At 49.3% G+C, this 23,005-nt stretch overlaps 1 protein-coding gene across 1 annotated transcript; it reads right to left on the bottom strand.

Annotated features, from left to right (window-relative positions):
• Window positions 1-12,138: 12,138 nt before the first annotated feature.
• On the bottom strand, window positions 12,139-21,435 carry LOC124523212 (EF-hand and coiled-coil domain-containing protein 1-like). Its single transcript, XM_047095057.1, has 6 exons — window positions 21,150-21,435; window positions 19,257-19,398; window positions 17,908-18,073; window positions 15,976-16,116; window positions 13,928-13,997; window positions 12,139-13,105 (listed from the first exon to the last, which is right to left on the bottom strand). The coding sequence occupies exons 2-6, from the start codon at window positions 19,289-19,291 to the stop codon at window positions 12,969-12,971; spliced, it is 549 nt and encodes a 182-aa protein (XP_046951013.1). The 5' UTR covers window positions 19,292-19,398; window positions 21,150-21,435; the 3' UTR covers window positions 12,139-12,968.
• Window positions 21,436-23,005: the final 1,570 nt, after the last annotated feature.

The following is a 23,005-nucleotide window of genomic DNA, read 5'->3' as shown; positions in this document are numbered from 1 at the left end:
CACAGTCCTTCAGGACACCGGGTCTCGATCAGTTTACAAATCTTAGTTAATTGCAAGAAAAAGGCCATCTTATCAATAGCCGGATCTCCAGAAACCTAGAGACTCAGTTTCCTGGAACCCCAACATCACCCTCCCCGCTGTAGTGATGTGGGGGACAAGAAGGAAATGGCAGGTAAAATTAAATTTCCTTGTAACCTGCAGCTCATTGACAAATACTTGAGGCAAATACAGAGTAGAACATTTCTCCAGGAACTCCCTTCTGTCTTCATGTTAATGCCCTACTAGAGGGAAAACACCCTTAGCTTGACAATAGCAAGGCCCCTGGCATCTTCTGAGTCCTCTTTAGCATGTGAAAATCCTCCTGGAGGCCTCCCTTTTGACTTGACCTCCGCCAACTCCATAGTATATGACCAGTCACTCATCACAACCCCAGGGCAGCTCTTTCTGCCCACGGGCACTGTCACGGTGCTTTAATAAACCCCCTTTTTGCACCAAAGATGTCTCAAGAATTCTTTCTTGGCCATCAGCTCTGGACCCCACCACTCCAAAACCCCATCAACCTGAACGGAAATCTAGAGTCAGACGCTTGACTGAACCACCCAGGTACCCCACTACTCCCTAGCATTTTTAGCCGGTGTGCAACCAGGCAGTGAAAGGATCACCCTTGCCCCAGCTGCTGGGGCCCCTTTGACCAGAAATTCTGCTGGCTGGTTCTTTGCGGATACATATCTCTGTCAATAAAGCTGTTTGGGACCAGGCTGTAGAGCAGCGTGCGTGGCTCCAAACCCACCTGTTGCTAACTTTCCTAGCTCCGTGATCTGGGGCAACAGTCTCAGCTTCTCCCTGGCTCAGTTTCCTCATCTGTAAAATGGAGGAATAAAAGAAGCTGCCTCTCTGGGGAACCATGAGGTCCGCGTGAGTCAGGCACTTGAAGCGCGTTGCTTGGAGCCTGGTACAGTCCGAGCTGGGCCAGCCAGCCACAGGCAAGGCACTGTCTGCTATCAGGGCATAAAAGGTGGGCCTGACACCCTTTGATCTGTCTGTGGTGTCAGAGGATTCTTGTCTCTTTGGTTGTGATGTGGTTTTGAGTGGGGGTGGGGGTCCGGAGCTGACGGCTGAGAAAGAATTCTTGAGGCGTCTTTGGTGCAAAAAGGTGATTTTATTAAAAGCATGGGGACAGGACCCGTGGGCAGAAAGAGCTGCACTGGGGTTGTGTTGGGTGACTGATTATATACCTTCAGGTTGGGAGGGGGTTAGGGATAGTGTAAATCTCTAAGGAATTTGGAAGCAAGGTTTCCAGGACCTTGGGGGCTAGCTTCGGTTAGGAAAAGTCATTTATTACTATTCAGTAAAACCTCAGTCGTGAGACCTTCAGATGTGTATCAGGGGGCCATTAAACTTGGAGTATGATTGCCAACATATATTTTGGCGGGGGAGTGGGTGGTAATGGATAAAAGACGTTTCCAAAGGAATTTTTACATGTTAAAGTAGACTCATAGGATCCTGGAGGGTTGGGCCAAGATTGCCTTTTGCCTTGAGCAAAGTGTCATCATCTGGCAGCTGAGCTCCTAGAGGAAGGTCACTCTGCCTGTCTCAAGGACTTGTCAGTGGGGTGTAAATTGTAAGAAAATTTAATTTTTCATTTGTCTTTGCGTCCCACATCAGTTGTGTGAAAGGATCAGACAGTCTAGCTTGGCACCCCTGAGCACTGGGGCTTTGCCCCTTGTTTGTCTCCTCAGGCTCGGCAAATGCATCTGGTCAGAAGCTACAAGTCGTATTTTCTGTGAACTTCCTGTTACATTACCCTCTCGGTTCGGCAGGCAGGAGTGCTTTCTCAATTAAATTAGAGCACAACAACTTTTCGTCCTAAAGCCATTTCCATAAGTTTAAAAAGGGGGCTGATTCTAAGAAAACTATCGAGTTGGTAATAGCACAAGTAGTGCAAAGATACGGCAAATATCTAAGGAGGGGCATCCGAATGCGTTCAATCCCAGACTCCCAGACCTCATGCTTAAGGCGATTTTGAACCCTCTGTTCGTTCCTCTATTCAGTGAGTGCGCTCGCCACCTAGTGGCAAGAGTGTGAAATTACAGGATGTTTGGAGAAATGGGAGCAATTTCAGGTCGACACAAATTTGTCACCAGAAGCTGAGAAAGTGTGTTAGTTAGAAATTCCCTGGTAAAACATTTTCCCCCCAGAAAAACATTTTTAACTAGTTGCAGGCCATTTGAACAATCCCAAAGAATCCTTTCTAGAAAAAAGGCAAGAGAAGAGTGATAGATGTGGAGGCTATTCACAAATATTCAATTCTCCTCTTCTCCCCGAAACAGGTAGGATTACTACCCCACTCCCCACCTCCTCCTTGCTTTTCGCCCTACCCAGCGCCAGCTTCAGGACATGTATCCAGTGTAGTTGCAAGGGCTCCCCACTCAGAAAGGCCCTACGATTGGGGTTTAATGCTCTGTGGCTTCTGTCTTGAAATTCATAATTGTCTTAACTTTGAATTTGTTTTGTAAGCGAAGTCTAACAGGACAATGGTGCAGGCACCGGGGACTTGGAGCCTGGCTAACACATACTGTTGCATCCACACGACTCCTGAAACAGAAGGCTGTGGGCACCAGTAACAGTCACAACCAAGTTTATTGCAATGAGAGGCAAGGCAAACCGATCGATCGGGACCGACACTCTTGACCCGAGTGCGGTCTCAAGCAGCCGGGGTACAGAGTTTTTACAGCCGATCACATCGTCTTATTACCTGGGAACAGAACAAAGGAATAGTTCCCGGATGGGGGTGGAAACAGTTCAGACGTGCCCTTGTCCCAATCGAATCAAACACTAATCCGGTTGATTTTCCTTAAACTTTTGTTCCCTTGGTGGACAGGATAAGGCTGTTATCTCTTCACCTACAGTGTTAAAACAAAGCTGTTATTTCTTAAGGCTACAGGTTAGCCCTACGCTACAATTTAACCCTGTCACCTCCCTGATTCTTGGTTGCCTACTCCCTCCCGTGCCGCACTGGTCCCCTGGACTCCCATGCTGCCCTCCTGCCAGGGTGCATTATGTTAGTCAGCCGGCTCTGTGCCTGGGGGGGACCCTTGTCCTCCTTCCAACGTGCTAGTGATTACTGTCAGGCCTCCAATGGTTACTAATATACTAATATACCTAAACACCCACCACAGACACATCCAAATTATCCTGTGTTCTGTTTAAAATTTTTTTTTTAATTTTTAATTTTTAAAAATCTTTATTTATTTATTTTGAAGGAGCTAGAGAGCACACAAGCAGGGGAGGGACAGAGAGAGAGAGAGAGAGAGGGAGAGAGAGAATCCCAGGCTCCCCAAGCCTTTTTTTTTTTTAATTAGGAAATGTATCTGTTATCTCCAGCTGCATAACAAATCATCCCCCATACTGGCAGCTGGTAGCAATACCATGTGTTCGTTTATGATCTCGCCATTTCATGGCTTGAGAGCTTGGGAGTGGCTTGGATATTCCGTTTGGAATCTCAGCCAGGGCTACATTCTCTGGAAGACTTGATTAGGGCTGGAGGATCTGCTTCTTGAGTGTGAGCCATGGCTGTTGGTCTGAGATCTCGGTTCCTCGCAGGCTACTGACAGGAGACCCAGATCCCGGTCACACGGCCTCTTTCATGGGGTGCTTGGGTGCCCTCATGACACAGGGAGCAAGGAGGGAGCACAAGGCCTCTCATGACCACGTAGGAGAAGTCACACCACCCATTCTGCCACACTGGCTTTGTTAAGACTGAGTTGCTGGGGCGCCTGGGTGGCTCAGTTGCTGAAGCTTCAGACTCTTGGTTTTTGGCTCAGGTCATGATCTCACGGTTCGTGGGATCGAGCCCCGCACTGGGCTCTGCACTGCCAGCGTGGAGCCTGCTTGGGATTGTCTCTTTTCCTCTCTTTCTCTGCCCCTCGCGCCTGTGCGTGTGCTCTCCTTCTCTGTCTCAAAATAAATAAACATTAAAAAAAGAAGACTGAATTGCTAAGTCTAGCTCATGCTCACGGGGAAGGGAGTTCGGCCTTACAGGTTGAAGGAAGAGTATTGAAGACTGTGGACACTTTAACACAGTTGTAAGGTTGCTCTCAAGGAAACGCTAAAGCTTTATTGAGAGGCATCTACCCAGGGATTAATTAGTTAATGGTAGCTCCCAGGAGGCTCAGCTGTCAGGAAACTTCTGGGTCAGAGTTGGGATTGATCCTCAGGCCCAAATATCAGGGGAGGCCCCTTTTCCAGTGAGGGCTTCTCAGGAGCTGAACACTTATTTTGCTTCTGACCGGAGGAAACCCCAAGTTTCCCGTGATGGCAGCTCCCTGGGCTCCACGATTTCTCCCCCGGGAGACATCACCCCGGCCTTCGGCTCAGCAAAGGTGTGCCCCACCTTTTGGTGAAATTGTGCCCTCTGACCTTCTTTTCTGTCAGCGACCTCAGGCTTTGGTGCTCGGTACAAGCCCTGCCTGCTTATCACAGCGACAGGCTGGGGCCTGAATCCTGGCTCTGCTATTGAGCCGTGTGGCGGTGGACGAGGGCCGCCATTAGTCAGAGGTGGAGGTGAGAGGAAACCCTGCCCACCCCCACCCTGCCTGGCTTCTGTTGGTCCCTGACTTGGGCCTTTTTCCAGGGAAGTCCCTAAGTCCCTTGGTCTTCTCAGGATGTCACGCCTGGAGGCAGTATGGGGCCAGATTCCCTGGGCCAAGTTCCACGGGGCCGGGGGCAGCAGGCCGACCTTGACCCAGAACAGAGCATCAGGCAGATGCTTAGGTCACACCCACGTTCAGGGTCTTGAAGTTGAGGAGGTCCCAGGCTCTCCCCACTGGGCAAGAGGAAGGCCGCCCAGGGGCAAGTCAGCAATGCTGAGGGGCCAGGAAGCACTTGACCCCGGGGCTGACTGCCAAGGTGGCCGAGAGACCTTCTGTACCCATTCTTCCTTTATTTCGTTAAAAAAAATTTTTTTTTAACATTTATTTATTTTTGAGACAGAGAGAGAGCATGAACAGGGAGGGTCAGAGAAAGAGGGAGACACAGAATCTGAAACAGGCTCCAGGCTCTGAGCTGTCAGCACAGAGCCTGACACGGGGCTCGAACCCACAGACCACGAGATCACGACCTGAGCCGAAGTTGGACGCTTAACCGACTGAGCCACCCAGGCGCCCCTCCTTTATTTAGTTTTAAGTGGACTTTATTTTTCTAGAGCAGTTTTAGGTTCACAGCAAAACTGGCCAGAAAGTATAGAGTTCCCCTATACTCCCCGCCCCCCTGTCACATGCACAGCCTCCCCCACCACCTCCCCAAGTCCACGGCTTACATTAGGGTCCACTGTTGGGGTTGTTCGTTCTATGCGTTTTGACAGACATACCTGTTACCATGGGCTCATACAGAATAGTTTCTCTGCCCTGAACTACTCTACACTCTACCCTGTCATCCCTCCCCGCTGCACCCCTGGCAACCGCCGCTCTTTTTACCGTCTCCGAAGTTTTACCGTTTCCAGAACGACCTATAGTTGCACTTGGACAGTATATATAGTCTTTTCAGACCAGCTTCTTTCACTTTGTAATATCCATTTAAGGTTCCTCCATGTCTTTCCATGGCTTGATAGCTCATTCCTTTCTAGTGCTGAATGATATCCCATTGTCTGGATGTGCCACAGTTTATGTATCCGATCCCCCACTGAGGGACATCTCGACTGCTGCCAAGTTTTGGCACCTATGATTGAAGCTGCCATAAACATCCCTGTGTGAGTTTCTGTATGGATGTACATTTCAACTCTTTTGGGTAAATACCAAGGAGTGTGACCGCTGGATCGTATGGTGAGAACATATTAAATTTTTAAGAAAGTGCCACAGCGTCTTCCAAAGTGGCCGTAGCTCTTGTGTCATTCCCAACCAGCAGAGTGGCATCTCCGTCAGCAAGGAATGAGAATGCCTGTTTCTCCACATCCTCACCAGCATTTGGTGCTGTCAGTGTTTCTGATTTTGGCCATGCTGATAGGTGAGGAGTGGAATTCATTGTTGTAATTTGCAATTCCCAGATGACACATGTTGTTGAACATCTTTCCATACGTGTATTTGCCTCCTCTGTATCTTCTTTGGGGAGTTGTCTATTCAAGGTCTTTGCTCATTAAAAAAATCAGGTGGTTAATTTTCTTATTATTGAGTTTTAAGAGTTCTTTTGTATATTTCAGATAATAATTTCATCTGATGTGTCTTGTGCGGGTATTTTCTCCCAGGCTGTGGCTTTTCTTCTCATTCTCTTGACAGTGTGTTTCTCAGATCGGGAGATTTTCATGTTAACAAATTCCAGAGTATCAGTGGTTTCTTGGATGGATCACACCTGTGGTATTATATTTAAAAAGCTCATAACCATACTCAAGTTCGTCTAGATTTTCTCCTGTTTTGCATTCTAGGAGTTTTTGTAGGTTTGCATTAAAAAAAAATTTTTTTTTATGTTTTTATTTATTTTTGAAGGAGAGAGAGACAGAGCATGAGTGAGGGAAGAGCAGAGAGAGAGGGAGACACAGAATTTGAAGCAGGTTCCAGGGTCTGAACTGTCCACACAGAACCTGACACAGGGCTTGAACTCATGAGCTGTGGGATCATGACCTGAGCCGAGCTCGGACGCTTAACCGACTGAGCCACCCAGGTGCCCCTGTAGGTTTGCATTTTATATTTAGGTTTATGATTCACTTGAATTTTTATGAAGGGTGTAAGGTCTGTGTCTAAATTTTTTTTTTTTTTTTGCATGTGGATGTCCACTTGTCCTAGCACCATTTATTGAAAAATCTGTCTTTGTTCCACTGTACTGCTTCTGTTCCTTTCGCGGAGATCGGCTGACTATATTTGTGTGGGTCTATTCTGGGCTCTCCACTCTGTTCCAGTGATTTATTTTCCAGCACCGTATGTCTTGATTACTGTAGCTTTATAGTAAGTCTTGAAGTTGGGTAGTGTCAGTCCTCCAACTTTGTCCTTGTCTTTAATATTGTGTTGGTTATTCTGGACCTTTTGCCTCCCCATATAAACTTTGGAATCGGTTTGTCAATATCCACAAAATATCTTGCTGGGATTTTGTTTGGGGCTGCACTGAATGGAGAGATCAGTTGAGAAGAACTGACGTCTTGATACTTCTGAACCTTCCTGTCTGTGAACGTGGAATATGCCTCCATTTGTTTAGTTCTTTCATTTCTTTTATTGGAGTTTTGTATTTTTCTTCATGTAGATCTTGCACATATCTTGCTCGGTTCATATCAAAGTATTTCATTTTAGGGGGTGCTAATGTAAGTGGTGTGGTGTTTTTTATTTCAAGGTCTACTTGTTAATTGATGGTATATAGGAAAGCAAATGACTTTTGTATATTAACCTTGTATTTTGCAATCTCGCTATAATCACTTATTAGTTCCAATTTGTTGCTGTTGTTGATTCTTTAGGATTTCTACTTAGATGATCATGTCACCTGCACACAAAGAAAGTTGTATTTCTTCCTTTCCAATCTGTGTATCTTTTGGCTTAATCAGTTTGGGTTGCTAATAACAAACACCATGGACTGGGGGGCTTAAACGACAAACATTTCTCACAGTTCCGGAGGCTGGATTAGCGTGCCAGCATCATTGGATTCTTGGTGGGGGCCCTCTTCCTGGTTTATGGACGGTCACTTTCTTGTATCCTTGCATGGCAGAGACAGAGAGACAGAGGAAGCAAGCAGTCTCAGGTCTCTTCTTATAACGGCACTAATTATCATAACAGCTCCACTCTCTTGACCTAATTACCTCCCAAAGGCCTCTGCTCCAAATACTATCCCACTGGGGATTAGGGTTTCAACATATGAACTTTGAGGAGATGCAAGTTTTCAGTCCATAGCACCTTTCATTTCCTTTTCTTATTGCATTGGCTGGGACTTCCAATAAGATGTTGAAAAGGAATGGTGGGGGACATAAGGTGTTGAAAAGGAGAGGGGGACATCCTTGCCTTGTTGCTGGTCTTAGTTGGAAATTATCGTTTTTCTCTCATTAAGTGTGATGTTGGCTGTAGGTTTTCTGTAGATGTTCTTTATCGAGTTGAGGAGGTTCCCTATGCCTAGTTTGCTGATGGGTTGGTGTTTTATTATGAATAAGTGTTGGATTTTGTCAAATGCTTTCTCTGCATTTATTAATATAATCATGAAATTTTTTTCTTCTTCAGCGTGTTGATGTGCTGATTACATTAGTTGATTTTTGAATGTTGAGCCAGCCTTGCATACATGGGATAAATCCCACTTGGTGATGGTGTATAATTCTTTTTGTACATTGTTGGATTTACTTTTTTGAGGACTTTTGCACCTGTGTTCATGATGTAGCTCTGTATTTTTCTCTTTTTTTTAAAAAATGTTTATTTTTGAGAGAGAGAATGAGTGGGGGAGGTGCAGAGAGAGAGGGAGAGACAGAGAATCCCAAGCAGCCTGTCAGTGCAGAGCCTTGATGGGGCCTCGAACTGATGGGGCTCACGAACCATGAGATCATGACCTGAACCAAAATCAAGAGTTGGACGCTTAAGACTGAGCCACCCAGGCATCCTGTGTAGTTTTATTTTCTTGTGATAGCTTTGTTTAATTTTGGTATTAGAGTAATTCTGGCCTCAGAATGAGTTAGGGAGTATTCCCTCTGCTTCTGTCTTCTGGAAGAGATTGCAGGAAATTAGAAGAATTTCTTCCTTAAATGTTTCTTCCTTAAATTTACCGGTGAACCCATCTGGGGCCTGGTGCTTTCTGTTTGGGAAGGTTATTAATTATTAATTCAATCCCTTTATTTAATTTTTAAAAGATTTTAATTTTAGGTAATCTCTACATCCAATGTGGGGCTTGAACTTACAACCCCAAAATCAAGAGTCACATGCTCTACTGACTGAGCCAGTCAGATGCCCCTGATTCAACCTTTTTAGTAGATACAGGCCTGTTCAGATTTCTTCTTGTGTGTTGGCCGATTGTGTCTTTCAAGGAATTGGGCCGTTTCATCTAGGTAATCAGATTTGGGGACTTCAAGTTTTTCATAACATTGCTTTATTATCCTTCTAATGTTCATGGGATCCATCGTGATACATCCTCATTCATGTCTGATATTAGCAATATGTGTCTTCTCCTATTTTTCTCAATTAGCCTGGCTAGAGGATTATTGAATCTATTCACCTTGTCAAAGAACCAGCTTTTGGTTTCATTGTTTTTCTTTATTGTTTTCTCATTTTCAATTTCATTGATTTCTGCTCTAATTTTTAAAATTATTTCTTCTGCTTATTTTTGACTTAATTTGCTCTTATTCTTCTAGTTTCCTAGGTGGAAGCTTAGGTTTTTGATTTTACATCTTTTTCTTTTCCATTATATGCATCAGTGCTATAAACTTCCCTGTAATCACTGCATCCCACAAATTTTGGTAGATTTTATTTTTCATTTAGTTCAAAGCATTTTTAAGTCTCCTTGAGATTTGTTCTTTCACCTACATGTTATTTAGGAGTATGTTGTTTAATTTCTACATATTCAGAGATTTTCCACCTACTTTTGTTGATTGATTTCTAGTTTAATTCTATTTTGGTCTGAGAGCATACAGAACACATTGGAAATTGTGAGGGTGTGTTTTATGACCCAGAATATGGTATATCTTGGTGAATATTCCATGTGATCTTGAGAAAAATGTGCATTCTGTATTTTCTGGATGAAGTCCTCCATAGGTATCAATTAGATCCAGTTGGTTGATGGTACTATTGAGTTCAACTGTGTCCTTACTGATTTTATACCTGCTGGATCTGCCCATTTCTGTTAAAGGGGAGTTGAAGTCTCCATATATAATAGTGGATCCATCCATTTCAACTTGTAGTTCTACTGGTTTTTGCCTTATATATTTTGACACTGTTGTTAGGCGCATATACATTAAGGATTGTTATGTCTTCTTGGAGAACTGACCCTTTATCATCATTATAAAAAGAGGCATTACATAATGCCTCAACATTTTTCCTTTTCTGAAGTCTGCTCTGTCTAAAATTAATATAGGCTCTGATAAAACTCCAATAAGTTAAGCTCTGACAAAATAGTTTCTCTTAAGGGCCTTGTTAAGAAAAACAAAGTGTTCTGGCATATTTCAACATGGTTACTTCCTTCTACTGTGAGAAGCAGGTTTTTTTCCTCTCTGAGTTTCACTGTGAGGACCTGGTAGAGCTTCAGGAGGTAAAGCTCACAAAGGTGTGGTACTCCACCCCTTCCGTGACTGGGTCACCCTGGAGTTTTTAACTCTCATACTTGTCCACACTGAGCCTCCACCAATTTGTCAATCACAGTTGAGCTTTTCCTATTCTGGTACCGGTTCCTGAGAAGGTGGCTTCTGCTTTGGCAAGTTGTGATTCTCTGCATTCGGCAGTCTGTCTCTCCAATTTGGGGGGCAGCCTTTGTCCTGTGACGTTCGTGGATTTAAGAGGATTTGTTGAATTTCCAGCTTGTTCAGCTTTTTACTTGTCATTAGGGTGGGCTGATGACTCCCAAGCTCCTTACATGCTGGACTGGAAACTGGGCACATGGTTGCCCAGCCACAGACTACATCTCCCAGCTTCCCTTGCAGCTAGGCATGGCCAGTGGGGTGTAAGTAGAAACCTTGTGAGCCAGAGAACCTTTCCTTCCCTTCCCCTCTCCTCCTTCCTATGGGTTGGAAGGCAGATACAATTCTGACGAATTGGCCTCCACCGTGCAAGGGAGGACATCACTCTACGGAATGGCAGAGCCACAAAGTGGAAGGGACCTGGGTCCGTGGGTGACCACATAGAGCAGAGCTACTTTGCCAACCAGGACCACGCACCTTTGGATTCTTACAGCAGGGAAGTAAAGTTCTATCCTCTTGGACCCAGAGTATTTTGGGGTCTCTTTATCAAGGCAATTTAGCCTGTACCCTAACTAATCCAGACCCCAAACCTTAGCGAGCCCAGAGTTTCCTAGCCAGAGACAGCTGGCTGTGGTAGAAAGTACATGAGATACGGGCCGAAAACAGGCCTGCTCCAGGCTTGGATGCTGATTTACCGGGTAGCTCACCCTCTCTGGGCACTTCTCCATCCTAATCCACCTCAACTTGCCTCCAATGAGCTGAGGGGCATACAAGTGTGGCGATGAACCACGGATGGCCGGGCAGTTGGTAAGAGCAGATTTTAATGAGGGACATCCCGAGGATGAAGCTTACTGTGACTATAGCCTATGAGAGCCCTCTGTGCCTCTGTCTGCAGATTTCAGGTGGCTAGACCTGGAGGCACTGTAGGAATGTGTCTTCCGGTGGCTCTTGGGTTTCAGTAACATAACGGTCAAGTTGACTTTTTTGAGGACAGCTTCCAGGTCTGTGAATCTTAACACACGTGTAGCGTCCTGTGCTTGCTGCCATGGTCAGGATACGGAACAGCTGGCCCTTCTCACTGGGCGGGGCACAGGTGAGGCTCACCTAGGTCATGCAGTCCTTAGCAGCACAGCTGGGGGAGGTGGGCCTGGTGGGCTCAGGCTGAGCCAAGAGGAACAAGCTGGGGGCAGCCCCCTCCTCAGGGCTCAGACCAGCCTCCTCAAGGCTCTTCCCTGCCCACTGGCCCCTGAAGAGCCCTAGGGGCCTTCTCAAAAAAGCCTGGCTCATCTGACAGTACCAGGGGTGAGGTGGCCCCCTGGAATGGCCACTGGCCTTGGTCTCTTTCCTTCCATTCCCAGAGGAACCATAGAGAAACTGGGTTGGGGCCTGTGTCACCCTGCTTAGGAGCCTGCAGTGGCTCCCTGATGCCTTCTGGCCCCATCCAAGGTGCTGAGTGTCTGAGGTCAGAGAGGAGGTCGGTCATTGTCCCCAGTCCCTGTTGCCCTGCCCCGGAGTGTCCGCTGCTCCCAGGCTCCCCCTGGGTACCCCTTGGTCCTCCTTCTCCCATGATCCCCTTCTGTGTCCCTGTAGCTTTGGCCCCAAGCTGCTGGTGCCGCCTTCCTCCCACGGACCTGCAGCTGCCTCTTCTTCCCTCCTCTCCATCCATGCTCCATGGGGCAGCTCAGAATCCTCCAGTGGCTCCTGATCGCCTGTGGAAGTAAGTCCCGGGTCCTCATCTGCTATTGGGTTCCCCCACCCCCGACCTTGCCACTGTCCCCCCAGGCACCTGCCCTCACCCCTGCCATTCCCCTCTGTGGTGCATCTGCCCTCCTTGGCTCGGATGAACCCCTCTAGGCTGGACTGCTGAGTAACTATTTTACCTTGATTTAGCGCTGATTTCATGCATGTTGCGCTATTTGCCAACGTATCTTTCTCTCCTATGAGATGTTAAGGTAGGTGAGAATGGGCAGCTTGTCTTACTCTCTCCTGTGACCGCATGAAACCCAGTACCCACTGCATGCTTGTGAAAGAGGTATTCCAGGTACTGTACTAATGGGGGCCCTTTCTGGCCCCACTCTTTGCTCTTGCTGTTTTCTCACATTAGCATTTAATGTCCTTCTCTCCCCTCTCTGTCCATCGAAATCCTGCCTCTCTTCTAGAGCTAGTTCAAGGGCAGCCTCTACCTGGAAGCCTGCAGTGATCACCCCCTCCTTATTTTTCCCCAGCCTGTGTGGCCTGGAGGTTGGGCACAGTGTGCCTGCATCAGGCACATGGGTGGCAGGAAGGGGGCAGTGCTGGAAGGGGAAAAGACTCCAGGAGTCCAGGGAGGGGATTCTGGGCTGGTTTGTGCATGAATGTAGGCAACTCTGCACTGAGGGCAGGGGAAGCAGCAGCAGGTATGGGCTGATCCAGCAGCCCCAGGGTTTGAATGTGAACTCTGGCAGCAGGAACGCAAGGGAATCTGTGAGGAACGAAAGGAAAGGATGTCTGTCAGGCTCTGTCGTGGGAGGCTCTGGGGTTAAGTCCAGTCTCACAAGGAGTCTGGGTCTCCAGCCTGCTGGTCAGGCTGACATGGAGGCTGGTCTGATGGAGGTCGGGCTGACCCAGGTGCCCACAGGTTGGGCCAGTGGCCTCAGCAGGAGATGAGGAGGGGGTTGGCGAGTGCAGGAGCCGTGGAGGCTGGCGCCGAGGGCTCTCTCCGCAAGAGCCCACAGCCAGCCAAAGCCGTGTGCAGGGCGTCCAGGATGGCCGAGGGTCCAGATCTCCCCTCTGGAAGGGAAGAGTAGACAGGGAGGGCACGTCAGTTTGCTCACCATGGCCCACAGAGCCACTTTTCTTTCTGGGGCCCTCTCCAGCCCTCTCTTGTCTCACTCCCACTGAGGACCCCAGAGAAGCCGGCTCCTAGCACATAATTTCTGACCTCCCTCTCGATTCCAGGGGCCATTCCGGGTGCTAGACATACCCAAGCCTTGCCCAGCAATGCCCTGTGAAGCTAGCGAGCAAAGGCTTATGACCAGTTGGTCATCCCATTAGCGTGAGGCCCTTTGAGGAGAGAGCTTGGCCTGGCTCGTCTTGATTTCACGAGACACAATCTGGCCCTGATGTAATCCTACTGCCCCCGAACTTTATCTAAAAATGGCAACCATGTAGCTCAGTGCTTAAAGGAGAGACCTAAGGCTTTGGGTGCAGCTGGCACTTGGCCTCTCTGTGCTTCAGTCTCTCCATCTGTGGAATGGGCACAATAACAGAACCTTCTTCAGTGGGCTGCTGTCATGACGCAGGGGGTTAAAACCATGTGAGGTGCCTCTCCAGAGCCTGGCCCATAGTCAGCCTGCCGACTGAACTGAGAGCAGGGAACCCTGCCCAGTTCCCTTGGGGGTTTTGGCCCTGCTGGCTTCTGCTGGGCTCTTCTCCCCAGGACTTCTGTTCCCCTGCTCTTGTCAAATAGCATTTTGAACTGTTCCTGACTATGTACTTTCAGGGTGGTAATGACAGTGGAATTTTGCAGACAAGACACTCAGGACAGACAGTGCTGAGTCAGGCCACCATCAGATGCTGTCCAGGGTCTGAAAGATAGGAGAGATCTCCTACCATGTGTGGGGTCCTTGCAAGCATCCAGTGTGTTCAGCAAAATCTTCCCCAGGGCTCTTTTCGATATGTTCTGAAAAAGAAATAGAGACAGGGCTGGACTGCACTGTGGCTGCTGTGTCCTCGTTCAGCGGGTCGGACTTGGTGGCCCCTACGGGCTTCTGTATGGCTCCCTAGGGCACAGAGAGTCACTACCCCCCTCCCTCCCTGGCCCCCTGGCCATAGGCTGGCAACACTGCTTGCTGGGCTTCTCAGAGACTTTTGGTGGGTGGATCGAGTGGTATGCGGGACCCATTCCATCAAAGATCACATATTTGTGGATTACCACTCATGTGCCCAAGGAGAAGTAGGCACTTGGGAAATACACATGAATAAGAGCATTTCTATGCAAGGTCTCATGTAACTTTTGCAACAGCTTATATTATTAGGCTCCTTTTAATGGGTGAAAAAAGCAGTGCTGAGAAAGAATGAGACATTCGGCCATAGCCACCCAGCAGGGAGGCAGAAGAACCAGCATTTACCCACAGGCTGCATGGCCAGAAGTTGCCTGCTGGTGCTGGCTGCCCCTCAGCTCTTCTCCCAGGCTGTGCTAATCTGGCCTGGGCCTTGCTGGTTCTGTATCCTAGGCAGTCTGGTGCACAGGTAAGAGCCTGCTTAAAACTCAGGCAAGCCGGGTTCAGATCCCACTTTCACCTTACAGCGGCTGTAATCCTAAGTTAATTGTCTCTCAAGAAAAAAAAATTTAAATGTTTATTTTTGAGAGAGAGAGAGAGAGAGAGAGAACATGAGTTGGGGGAGAGGCAGAGAGAAGTGGGGACAGAGACTCTGAAGCAGGCTCTGTGCTGACAGCAGAGATCCTGATGCGGGGCTCGAACCCACAAACCATGAGATTGTGACCTGAGCCAAAGTTGGATGTTTAACTGACAGAGCCACCCAGGCACCCCTCAAAAAAAAATATTTTTTTAAAATAGTTTGCTGATGCTATTTAGGAACACGCTTGATGTCTGTACTCTGATATTTTATCATTCACCTTGCCAAGAAATTACAATATTTTGCTTATGGATTCTCTTGGGTATTTCTGTGTAGATGAATATGATATATAATTACTGATAGCTTAATGTCTTCTTGTCTAATCCTTACACCTTTTCTTTTTTTTTTTTTTTCTTGTCTTATCCCATTGGCTAGAACATCTAGCTGGAATACAGACAGTGAGGACAGGCATGCTGGTCTTGATTCTGACTTCAGAAGGATTCCTTCTAACATTTAACCAATATCTGTGAGGTTTGTGAGACATAGTTGGCTGAGACTCCTTATCTGGTAAAGGAGGGTCCTTACTGTTCTTCTTTCTTTTTTTTTAATGTTTATTTATTTTTGAAGAAGAGAGAGACAAAGTGTGAATGGGGAAGGGGCAGAAAGAGAAGAAGACACGGAATCTGAAGCAGGCTCCAGGCTCTGAGCTATCAGCACAAAGCCCGATGCGGGGCCCGAACCCACAAACTGAAATCATGACCTGAGCCAAAGTCGGATGCTTAACCAACTAAGCTACCCAGGCTCCCCTATGATTTTCCTTTCTTATATTCATCCTTCTGTAGTTTTTTTTTTTTTTTAATTTTTTTTTTTCAACGTTTATTTATTTTTGGGACAGAGAGAGACAGAGCATGAACGGGGGAGGGGCAGAGAGAGAGGGAGACACAGAATCAGAAACAGGCTCCAGGCTCTGAGCCATCACCCCAGAGCCTGACGCGGGGCTCGAACTCACGGACCGCGAGATCGTGACCTGGCTGAAGTCGGACGCTTAACCGACTGCGCCACCCAGGCGCCCCACCTTCTGTAGTTTTGAAATCAAAGTTAGGTTAGCTTTATAGAATAAATTAGAGAGCCTCCTTTTGTTTTTAATTACCTTCCCTGAGCCTCCTTTTCTGCATCTGGAAAGTGGAGATAACACCTGCCTAATGTGAGGAAAGCTCGGAGCCAGGTGCCCGACATAGGCCAGTGCCCCCTTCTGAGAGCCCCTCTCGTTGCCCTGGGTGGGCCACCTCTTGTGAGCCTACCAGGTCCCGGAGCCTTTGCAGGAGCTGCACCACGTCTACCAGCTTCTCCTCCAGCAGGGACAGCCGCACCCTCTCTGTCTCCACCATCTGCAGCTCCAGCCTCAGCTGCTCATTCTCTTCCACCTTCCGCTGCAGCTCTGCCTGCGGGGACCAACGGGGACTCAGCGCCCACATTCACTGTGCTGTCTCTGGGCAGGACCCACAGCTTGCCTTGACCCTTTCTCAGAGGTCATCTGGCCCCCTCTGCCCATCCCCCCCGCCCCCCAGCCCAGAGAGGCTGCATGTCTGGCCTAAGGTCACACAGTGTATTGGGTTAATGCAAGAATATGCATATTTTGTTTTCTAGTGGAGAACTTCATTTTCCCTTCTCTATCCATATGCTTTCTTTTCAAATATATATACATATATATATATTAATTTAAATTAAAAAAAATTTTTTTTGGTTGCAAGCAACAGAACCTTTCTGGCTAGCTTAAACAGAAAAAAAAATTCACTAGTGGGCTATGGGTCATTCCCAGAACAGACCGGTGGCTGGAGAAGCTCAGGGATGGGGCAGCAGTGGGGGCTGAGACGGTAGCACGGTCTCAGGCCTCTTGTCCAGGGGCCAGAGCTGAGAAGAACACTTTCCAGCAACTCTCCCATCTCTCTCAAGATGAAAGGCCTCAGGAGAGGGGCCTTATTGGGCCAGTGACTCACACTTGGCCAGGGGAGCACCGAGACCGTGGGTATCCACTGGGATACCCACTAGGGGGCAGATGCCAGGCAGTCATAAAGTGTCACACGGCTATCTGCCTTCTAAAGCAGGGATGCCAGGAGTAAGGTGGTCCCTGTTCTTAGCACTGATGGAGGGAAAGAGAAGCAGCCGAAGACGTGGTGCCCTTGGACACTCTGAGTCCTCTTTGGGCTTTGGGCAGGACAGAGAAGGCGTGGTGCCTATGCCTCCTGCAGACGGGCCTGGAAGGTGGGCTTGGGGACACAGCTTGTGTGCCTCAGTAACTCTCCTGATCCCCACTTCCTGGAAATTTACTTAGAAAAGGGGTGGTGGCTATGCCTTGTGGAACTGCATCAGTCCAACGTCAAAGACAGAATGGGTTTAGAATTTCAGGTATATAAATATAAAACGATCTTCTATCAAAACGACAGTTTGCAAAAGCGCAATGTGCTGGGGCTTAATGCAATGGCGACTCTCAGTAGCACTCCACACTTGACTACTGTGGGATGGAGAAGCTGCTCGGAGTGGAGAGATGAGAAAAAAGGCCAAGCGGTCTCATTGAAACGGAGACACCTTGCCATTGGCTGTTGGTGTATATCCCTCCCTTACCCTCCATAACTCTCCTGGGGGGCAGTGTCCCTCCTCCCCCTCATCTGACTTTGATGGAGCTGCTAATCACTGAATCTTGCCCGGCTACCACAGGGACTGGCCCAGGGACACTCACATGACCGAGGCTGGGCCGGTTGGTGTTCTTCCCTGAGGTTTAGTATATTGGGCTCTTATCCCCCTGGGTTTTCTTAGGTGGGCCAGTGGGAGGCTGGAGCTGTCTCTGGTCCCTTTCCCCACCATACGGAGGAAGCCTTTCTGAAGTAGGGCGAATGAGGCCAGCGCCAAGAGAAACACAGAGCAGATAGGTGGCAACAATCTGGTCTGAGTCGCTGGATCGAGCTGTTTCTGACGCTCATCTCCTCGGCTGTTCTTGCCAGCTCCATATTCTAATAAATACCTATTCTGCACGCAAGCTGTTCTGAGACGGTTCCTTTAACTTGCAACCAAAATATTCTTCGTTAAATCTACGACAAAGGAAGGCACATCTCTTTGAGTCTTGGTTTACCCATCTGTGAACAGGGCACAGGACTTGGCTGACATCCCTCAGGGTTCTTCCAGCTATGAGAGACTTTAGCATTGGTCCAGACCTCGACCTCTGGGGCTCAGCTGACCTCCTCCCCAGGTGTCCCCAGGGTCTTCTCACTGCAGCCCTGGGTCCCCAGCTGCTCCACCAGCACGGCGATGCGAGTCTCCAGCTCCCCCAGGGTACAGGCATGGTCAGCACTGCCAAAGTGGCCGAAGTAAGTCACGAGCTTCTTGGCTGTCTGTTCATCACACCTGCAGCAAAGGAGAGCACCAGCATTGTGGGGCTGCTTTCCAGAGTCTGCTCCAGCCTCAGAAAGTGGGTGTTGCCACTGAGTCTAAAAGCCAGGCCATGGCACCCCCTGGTCAGTACCCCTCCCATGGCTCCCCATCTGACTGAGAGGAAAAGCCAAAGGCCTCACCCAATGTGCCCCTCTGATCTCCCTGGCCTCCCTCTCATCCATCTTCACTCACTGTGCTCTAGCCACAGAAACCTCCTCACTGCCCCTCCAACATGCCTCAGGGCCTTTGCACTTGTTCCCTCTTCCTGGAATGCTCTTCCCTCATTTCCTTCAGGTCTTTGCTCCAATAGCACCTTCTTAGAGTGGCCTTCCTGGCATCTCCTCGCCCCTCCCTCTTCTGCTGCTTCACCTTATTTTCCTCCTACTTGTCACCACTCACTAGAATAGGGGCTCCAGGAGAGGAGGGCTGCTGTCTTGTTTATTGCCGTTCTCTCAGAGCCTCCAGATTTGTCTGGCACGAAGTAGATGCTTAATAAATGCTTGTTGTTGACTTAAGGGTTGGTGGTGACAATAGTCCTGGAAAGCTGACAGCACTATACAATATAATAATAAACATCAGCGCTGCCCCTTGGTGGCGTACCTACTGCGGTCAGGCACCTGTTAGGCATTTTATAGCCTTGACAACAAATCTTCACAAACCTCTTGCCTGCCTTAGAGACGAGGAAGCTGAGGCTCAGAGGAGTCAGGAGACTTGTCTGAGGTGCCCCAGGCATCTGGGTCTTTCTCCCCTCTAGGGGTCGTGAGGATTACATAAGTTGGGGAGTCAGAAGGCCCCTGACCTGGGCCAGGCTGGAGGAGGGCACCGTAAACGCTACTTCTCGCAGGAGCGACCGGGTAAGGAAGGGTCTGGTATGTCCTGGAATTACATGGAGCTGTGGGCCATGTCCTGGGATAGCGGCCAGGGGACTGAGAAGACACCAACGGTCATTAAAGCTCCCCACAAAGTGTGCCTTTGCCAGTCCCCTCATTTCATCCCCGCACATGCCGGGGGTGGGGGGCGGGGCATCTGATCACTTCCCTCCTATGGACTAGGGGACAGAATCAGGCCTGTCAGCCTCCCAAGCTCAAGCTCTGTCACTGTGTGAAGGGGCTCTGGGCCTCTCGCGCCCCCCCGCCGCCCCCCGCGGCACACATACCCACTCCTGCAGCTGGAGAGGCGAGCCAGCAGCATCTTGACCTTGGCCAGTGACCTCTGCTCTTCCTGCCACTTCTCGGCCTCCTCTTCTTCTTCGTCGGAGGCGGCCTGGCCTTCCACTGAGCGGAACAGCTGCCCGTCCACTGCTGGAGAAACACGGGATGCGGGGACAAGGGACAGAGGGAGGGAACCAGGCAGCCCGCCCCAGGGGGAAGCCACCAAGGCTCCACCAGGAGCCGAGCCGGCCACCCAGAGCCCCTCCCTGACGTTCTACCCAGGGACCCTGAGAGAGAGAAGCCCTTTTTCTTCTCCGCTTTCTAAGATGACACAACCAGCCAGGACCTGTCCATGCCCTCAGAGATGCAGTTATTATTCCCATTTGAGGATATGGCCATCCCAGCCAGGAAAGCCGTGGGGCGGGGGCTGGGGTCTGCTGGCACACACACCAGGTTGAACAGGTTTTCAGCTCGCAGGGGGCTGCATGCCTTTGACACTCGGGGGGGGGGGCAGGGGATGCAGAGGAAGAGCAGTCATACGCGTGACTCTGTGTGATCCCCAGCATGGCTGTGTCTGGTTGGTGTCCCCCAGTCTGGCTGTGCATCAGAAACCCCGGGGTTGGTTGTGGCCTCCTGGGGTCCCGTCACCCAACATCAGGCTCTGTCTCCGGGGGGGGGGGACAGCCCCCGAATATCTCTCCAGGGGAGCCCTCCCTTTCCTCCCCGCTCCACCCCAGCCCCGGGGACACAGATGTCCAGCCTGGCCAGGCAGAGTGCAGACTAGACGGCCACGGGACTGGGTCAGCCAGGGCAGCGGACCCAGGGCGGGCCGAGGACAGTCAGGCCAAAATCTGATTCAGACTTCCAGGGAAGAGAAGGGCCTGCATTCCCCTGGCCTGGGAGTTGGAAGGTGTGGGTCTGGAGCTCCTGGGGGCTGTCTGGTCAGTAAGAGGGGAGCGCCTTCTGCACGATGGGTCCACGAAGGCAAGGCAGCAAGGGGTGCAGTTCTGCTGACATCTCGGCTGTGCCCAAAGCCTACTTGGACTTTTTAATTAATTCCCCGCACCGTACCTTCCATCTAACTCGAGCCAGTTTGACAGTGACAATGGCCTGACCCTCGCAGATAGACAGTATCCTGAGCAGCAAAGCTGTGCATACCTTCCCCCCCCCCATAGAGGGAGAGGAGAATCAGAAGCAGCAGATCTGAGGTGGGCCTGGGCATCTGTGATCCGGGCCACCTGGCAGGTTTGGGAACCACTGATTCAGGTATCCTGACTTGGGACACCCGTCTCTCCAGCCTGACTGACCCAGCTGGGTGGGCTCAGGGCCCTTCCGTTTTGTTTCAATAGAAACTGTCCTGGACCAGAGCGCCTGGGTGGCTCAATCGGTTGGGTGTCTGACTTGGGCTTAGGTCACGATCTCATGGTTCGTGAGTTCAAGCCCCACGTCGGGCTCTGTGCTGACAGCCTGGAGCCTGCTTTGGATTCTGTGTCTCCCTCTCGCCCTGCCCCTTCCCCGCTCACGCTCTCTCTCTCTCTCTCTCAAAAATAAATAAATGTTAAAAAAGAAAAAAAAGAAACTGTCCCGGACCAAACAGAACCAGGGTTGAGGTGACTGATCCATGACGTTTTGGTTGCGTGAATCATGTTCCCAATATTGACGGTTTGTTTCTCGTCCTCGGGATTTCCTGGTGCTGTGTGTATGTGTGTTGTGTATGTGTGCATGTATATATGCGTGCGCGTGTGTGGTATCATTATGGTCACGGTCATTAACACGTCCTGGTGCCCGAGTCAGGGGCAGGCAAGGGGCTCTGAAGATGAACTGGAAAGATGGCACCCAGCGGCCCCTCCGCACCTGCCCATGGCTGAGCCCAGCGAGCACTGTGTGCAGCGACAAACCTTCGTCCAGGGGTCTGTTCCCGGAGCTGCTGTCTGACTGCCAGGCTCCCTCTGGAGAGGTGTCTGGGCTTCTGGTCCCACTTTCCTCAGGTTCACCACTCTTGGCTTCTGGCTCTGGGCTGCCTTGTGAGGAGATTGGGAGCTGGGTGCCCTCTGACCTGTGGGCAGGGGAGAAGACACAGGTGCTGAGAGGGAGGAGGGGGCTTGGCCAGCTTCCTGCTGGCAGTGTGGGATGTGGACCCACCCTCTGCCACTGCTTACTCTGCACAGGTGAGCTATGATGTGCCTGAAGAAGACCATGTGGTTGACCTTACTGGCTCTCTACCCAACAGCCAGGATGTTAGAGTCAGACTTCCATGACAGACACTCCCTGTCCCAGTGTCCCTTGCATCTAAGGCACAGGCTGCAATCTAATTTTAGCCAAGGAGGCTAAAGGAAAAATCTTCTGGGGAGCCTCTGGAATGGATTTTTATCCCTTACTAAAAGTAAATCAGGAAAGAAAATGCCCTTCCTTCTTGCCTTTGGACTTTGTCGTGTGGATATGTTTGAAACACTGGCAGCCATCTTGTGACCATGAGGAAATGGCTGAGAGAATTATGGAGTAGTTGAACAAGAGCTCTGATATCTTTCAGCTGCTGAGAGTCCTGGACCTCCCACTGCGGGACTTCTTATTATGGGAGAGATTTTTTTAAAAGTCTTAATTGTTTCAGTTACTTTTAATTGGGCTTTGGAGAACCTACTTCACCCTCATCAATCAATGTTCTTGATATTCTAAGGTCCTCACTTGAATCTTCAGGGTCCGTGTCACTGCCCTTACAAAATCAAGGGAAAAAAAGAAAAACAAATCTATCCTAGCATGAAAATATTCACTAATGAACTGGCTGCTTATTAAACTAGCCCTTTCCTCCTCTTTCATTTTATACCCACATCTGTCTTTCATCTCTTCAGAATCTGTTGTTACTCAACCTCTCCCTGTCAGATGTAACAGCCCAATAGAAAAGAAAGGGCTGTGAAGTGAAATTTCACATCTTGGAAAAGAAGAGGCTGTGGGGGTGTCGTTGAAGGGGTACTGGGGAACCATGGGACTCACAGGCAAAGCCACTGATGGTGGGAATGTGGCAGAGTTGGGCCAGTTTACAACCGAACAAGAGAAAAATCAACAGGATTAGGAAGGGCCAGGAGCACCAGAAGAGACTCGGGGGACTGGGAAAAGCCCTTAGAAAAACGATCAAAAGTCTCGAATACTTTTGCATAAGAGACCCTCCTCATGACCCAGTTGCAACAACAAGAAAATGTGACGTTAAGGATGCCCCCATTGTGTTTTCACACAGTTTTGTTGGGAAAATTATTCCAAAAGGAATATAATCAACCCGGAAACAGTCTACATCTAAGAATTAATACACTGTCCTACAGTCATGAAGATTGCTTTTTTTTTTTTTTAATTTTTTTTTCAACGTTTATTTATTTTTGGGACAGAGAGAGACAGAGCATGAACGGGGGAGGGGCAGAGAGAGAGGGAGACACAGAATCGGAAACAGGCTCCAGGCTCTGAGCCATCAGCCCAGAGCCTGACGCGGGGCTCGAACTCACGGACCGCGAGATCGTGACCTGGCTGAAGTCGGACGCCCAACCGACTGCGCCACCCAGGCGCCCCTAAGATTGCTTTTAAAAAAGGAGTGAAAAGTGAAAAATAGAATTGCCGTGTGACCCAGCAGACCACTTCTGGGTCTGTACCCAAAAGATCTGAAAGCCGGGACTCAAGCAGATGTTGACACACCCTTGTCCACCGCAGCATGATTCAAAAGGTAGAAGTGACCCAAGTGTCCATTGATGGTTGAATGGATAAAGTGTGATCT

Source organism: Lynx rufus, unplaced genomic scaffold (assembly GCF_022079265.1).
Source record: "Lynx rufus isolate CCGP_SWC_20201006 ecotype Redwood Valley unplaced genomic scaffold, mLynRuf1.p SCAF_4, whole genome shotgun sequence".
Lineage (NCBI taxonomy): Eukaryota > Metazoa > Chordata > Mammalia > Carnivora > Felidae > Lynx > Lynx rufus.
Note: the sequence above shows the minus strand (reverse complement) of the source record. Positions and strands in the feature narration are given on the sequence as shown.

Bases quoted from the DNA above. Each gene is read 5' to 3' on its own strand.
- LOC124523212 (XM_047095057.1), bottom strand. From the start codon at position 19,291: ATGCTGCTGGCTCGCCTCTCCAGCTGCAGGAGTGG. The intron at 16,117-17,907 runs GTCAGCTGAGCC...TGGTCCCCGCAG, and splicing joins TGGGGACACCTGGGGAGGAG to GCAGAGCTGCAGCGGAAGGT. The intron at 13,998-15,975 runs GTAGGCTCACAA...TTTCTTTTTCAG, and splicing joins TGCAAAGGCTCCGGGACCTG to AACATATCGAAAAGAGCCCT.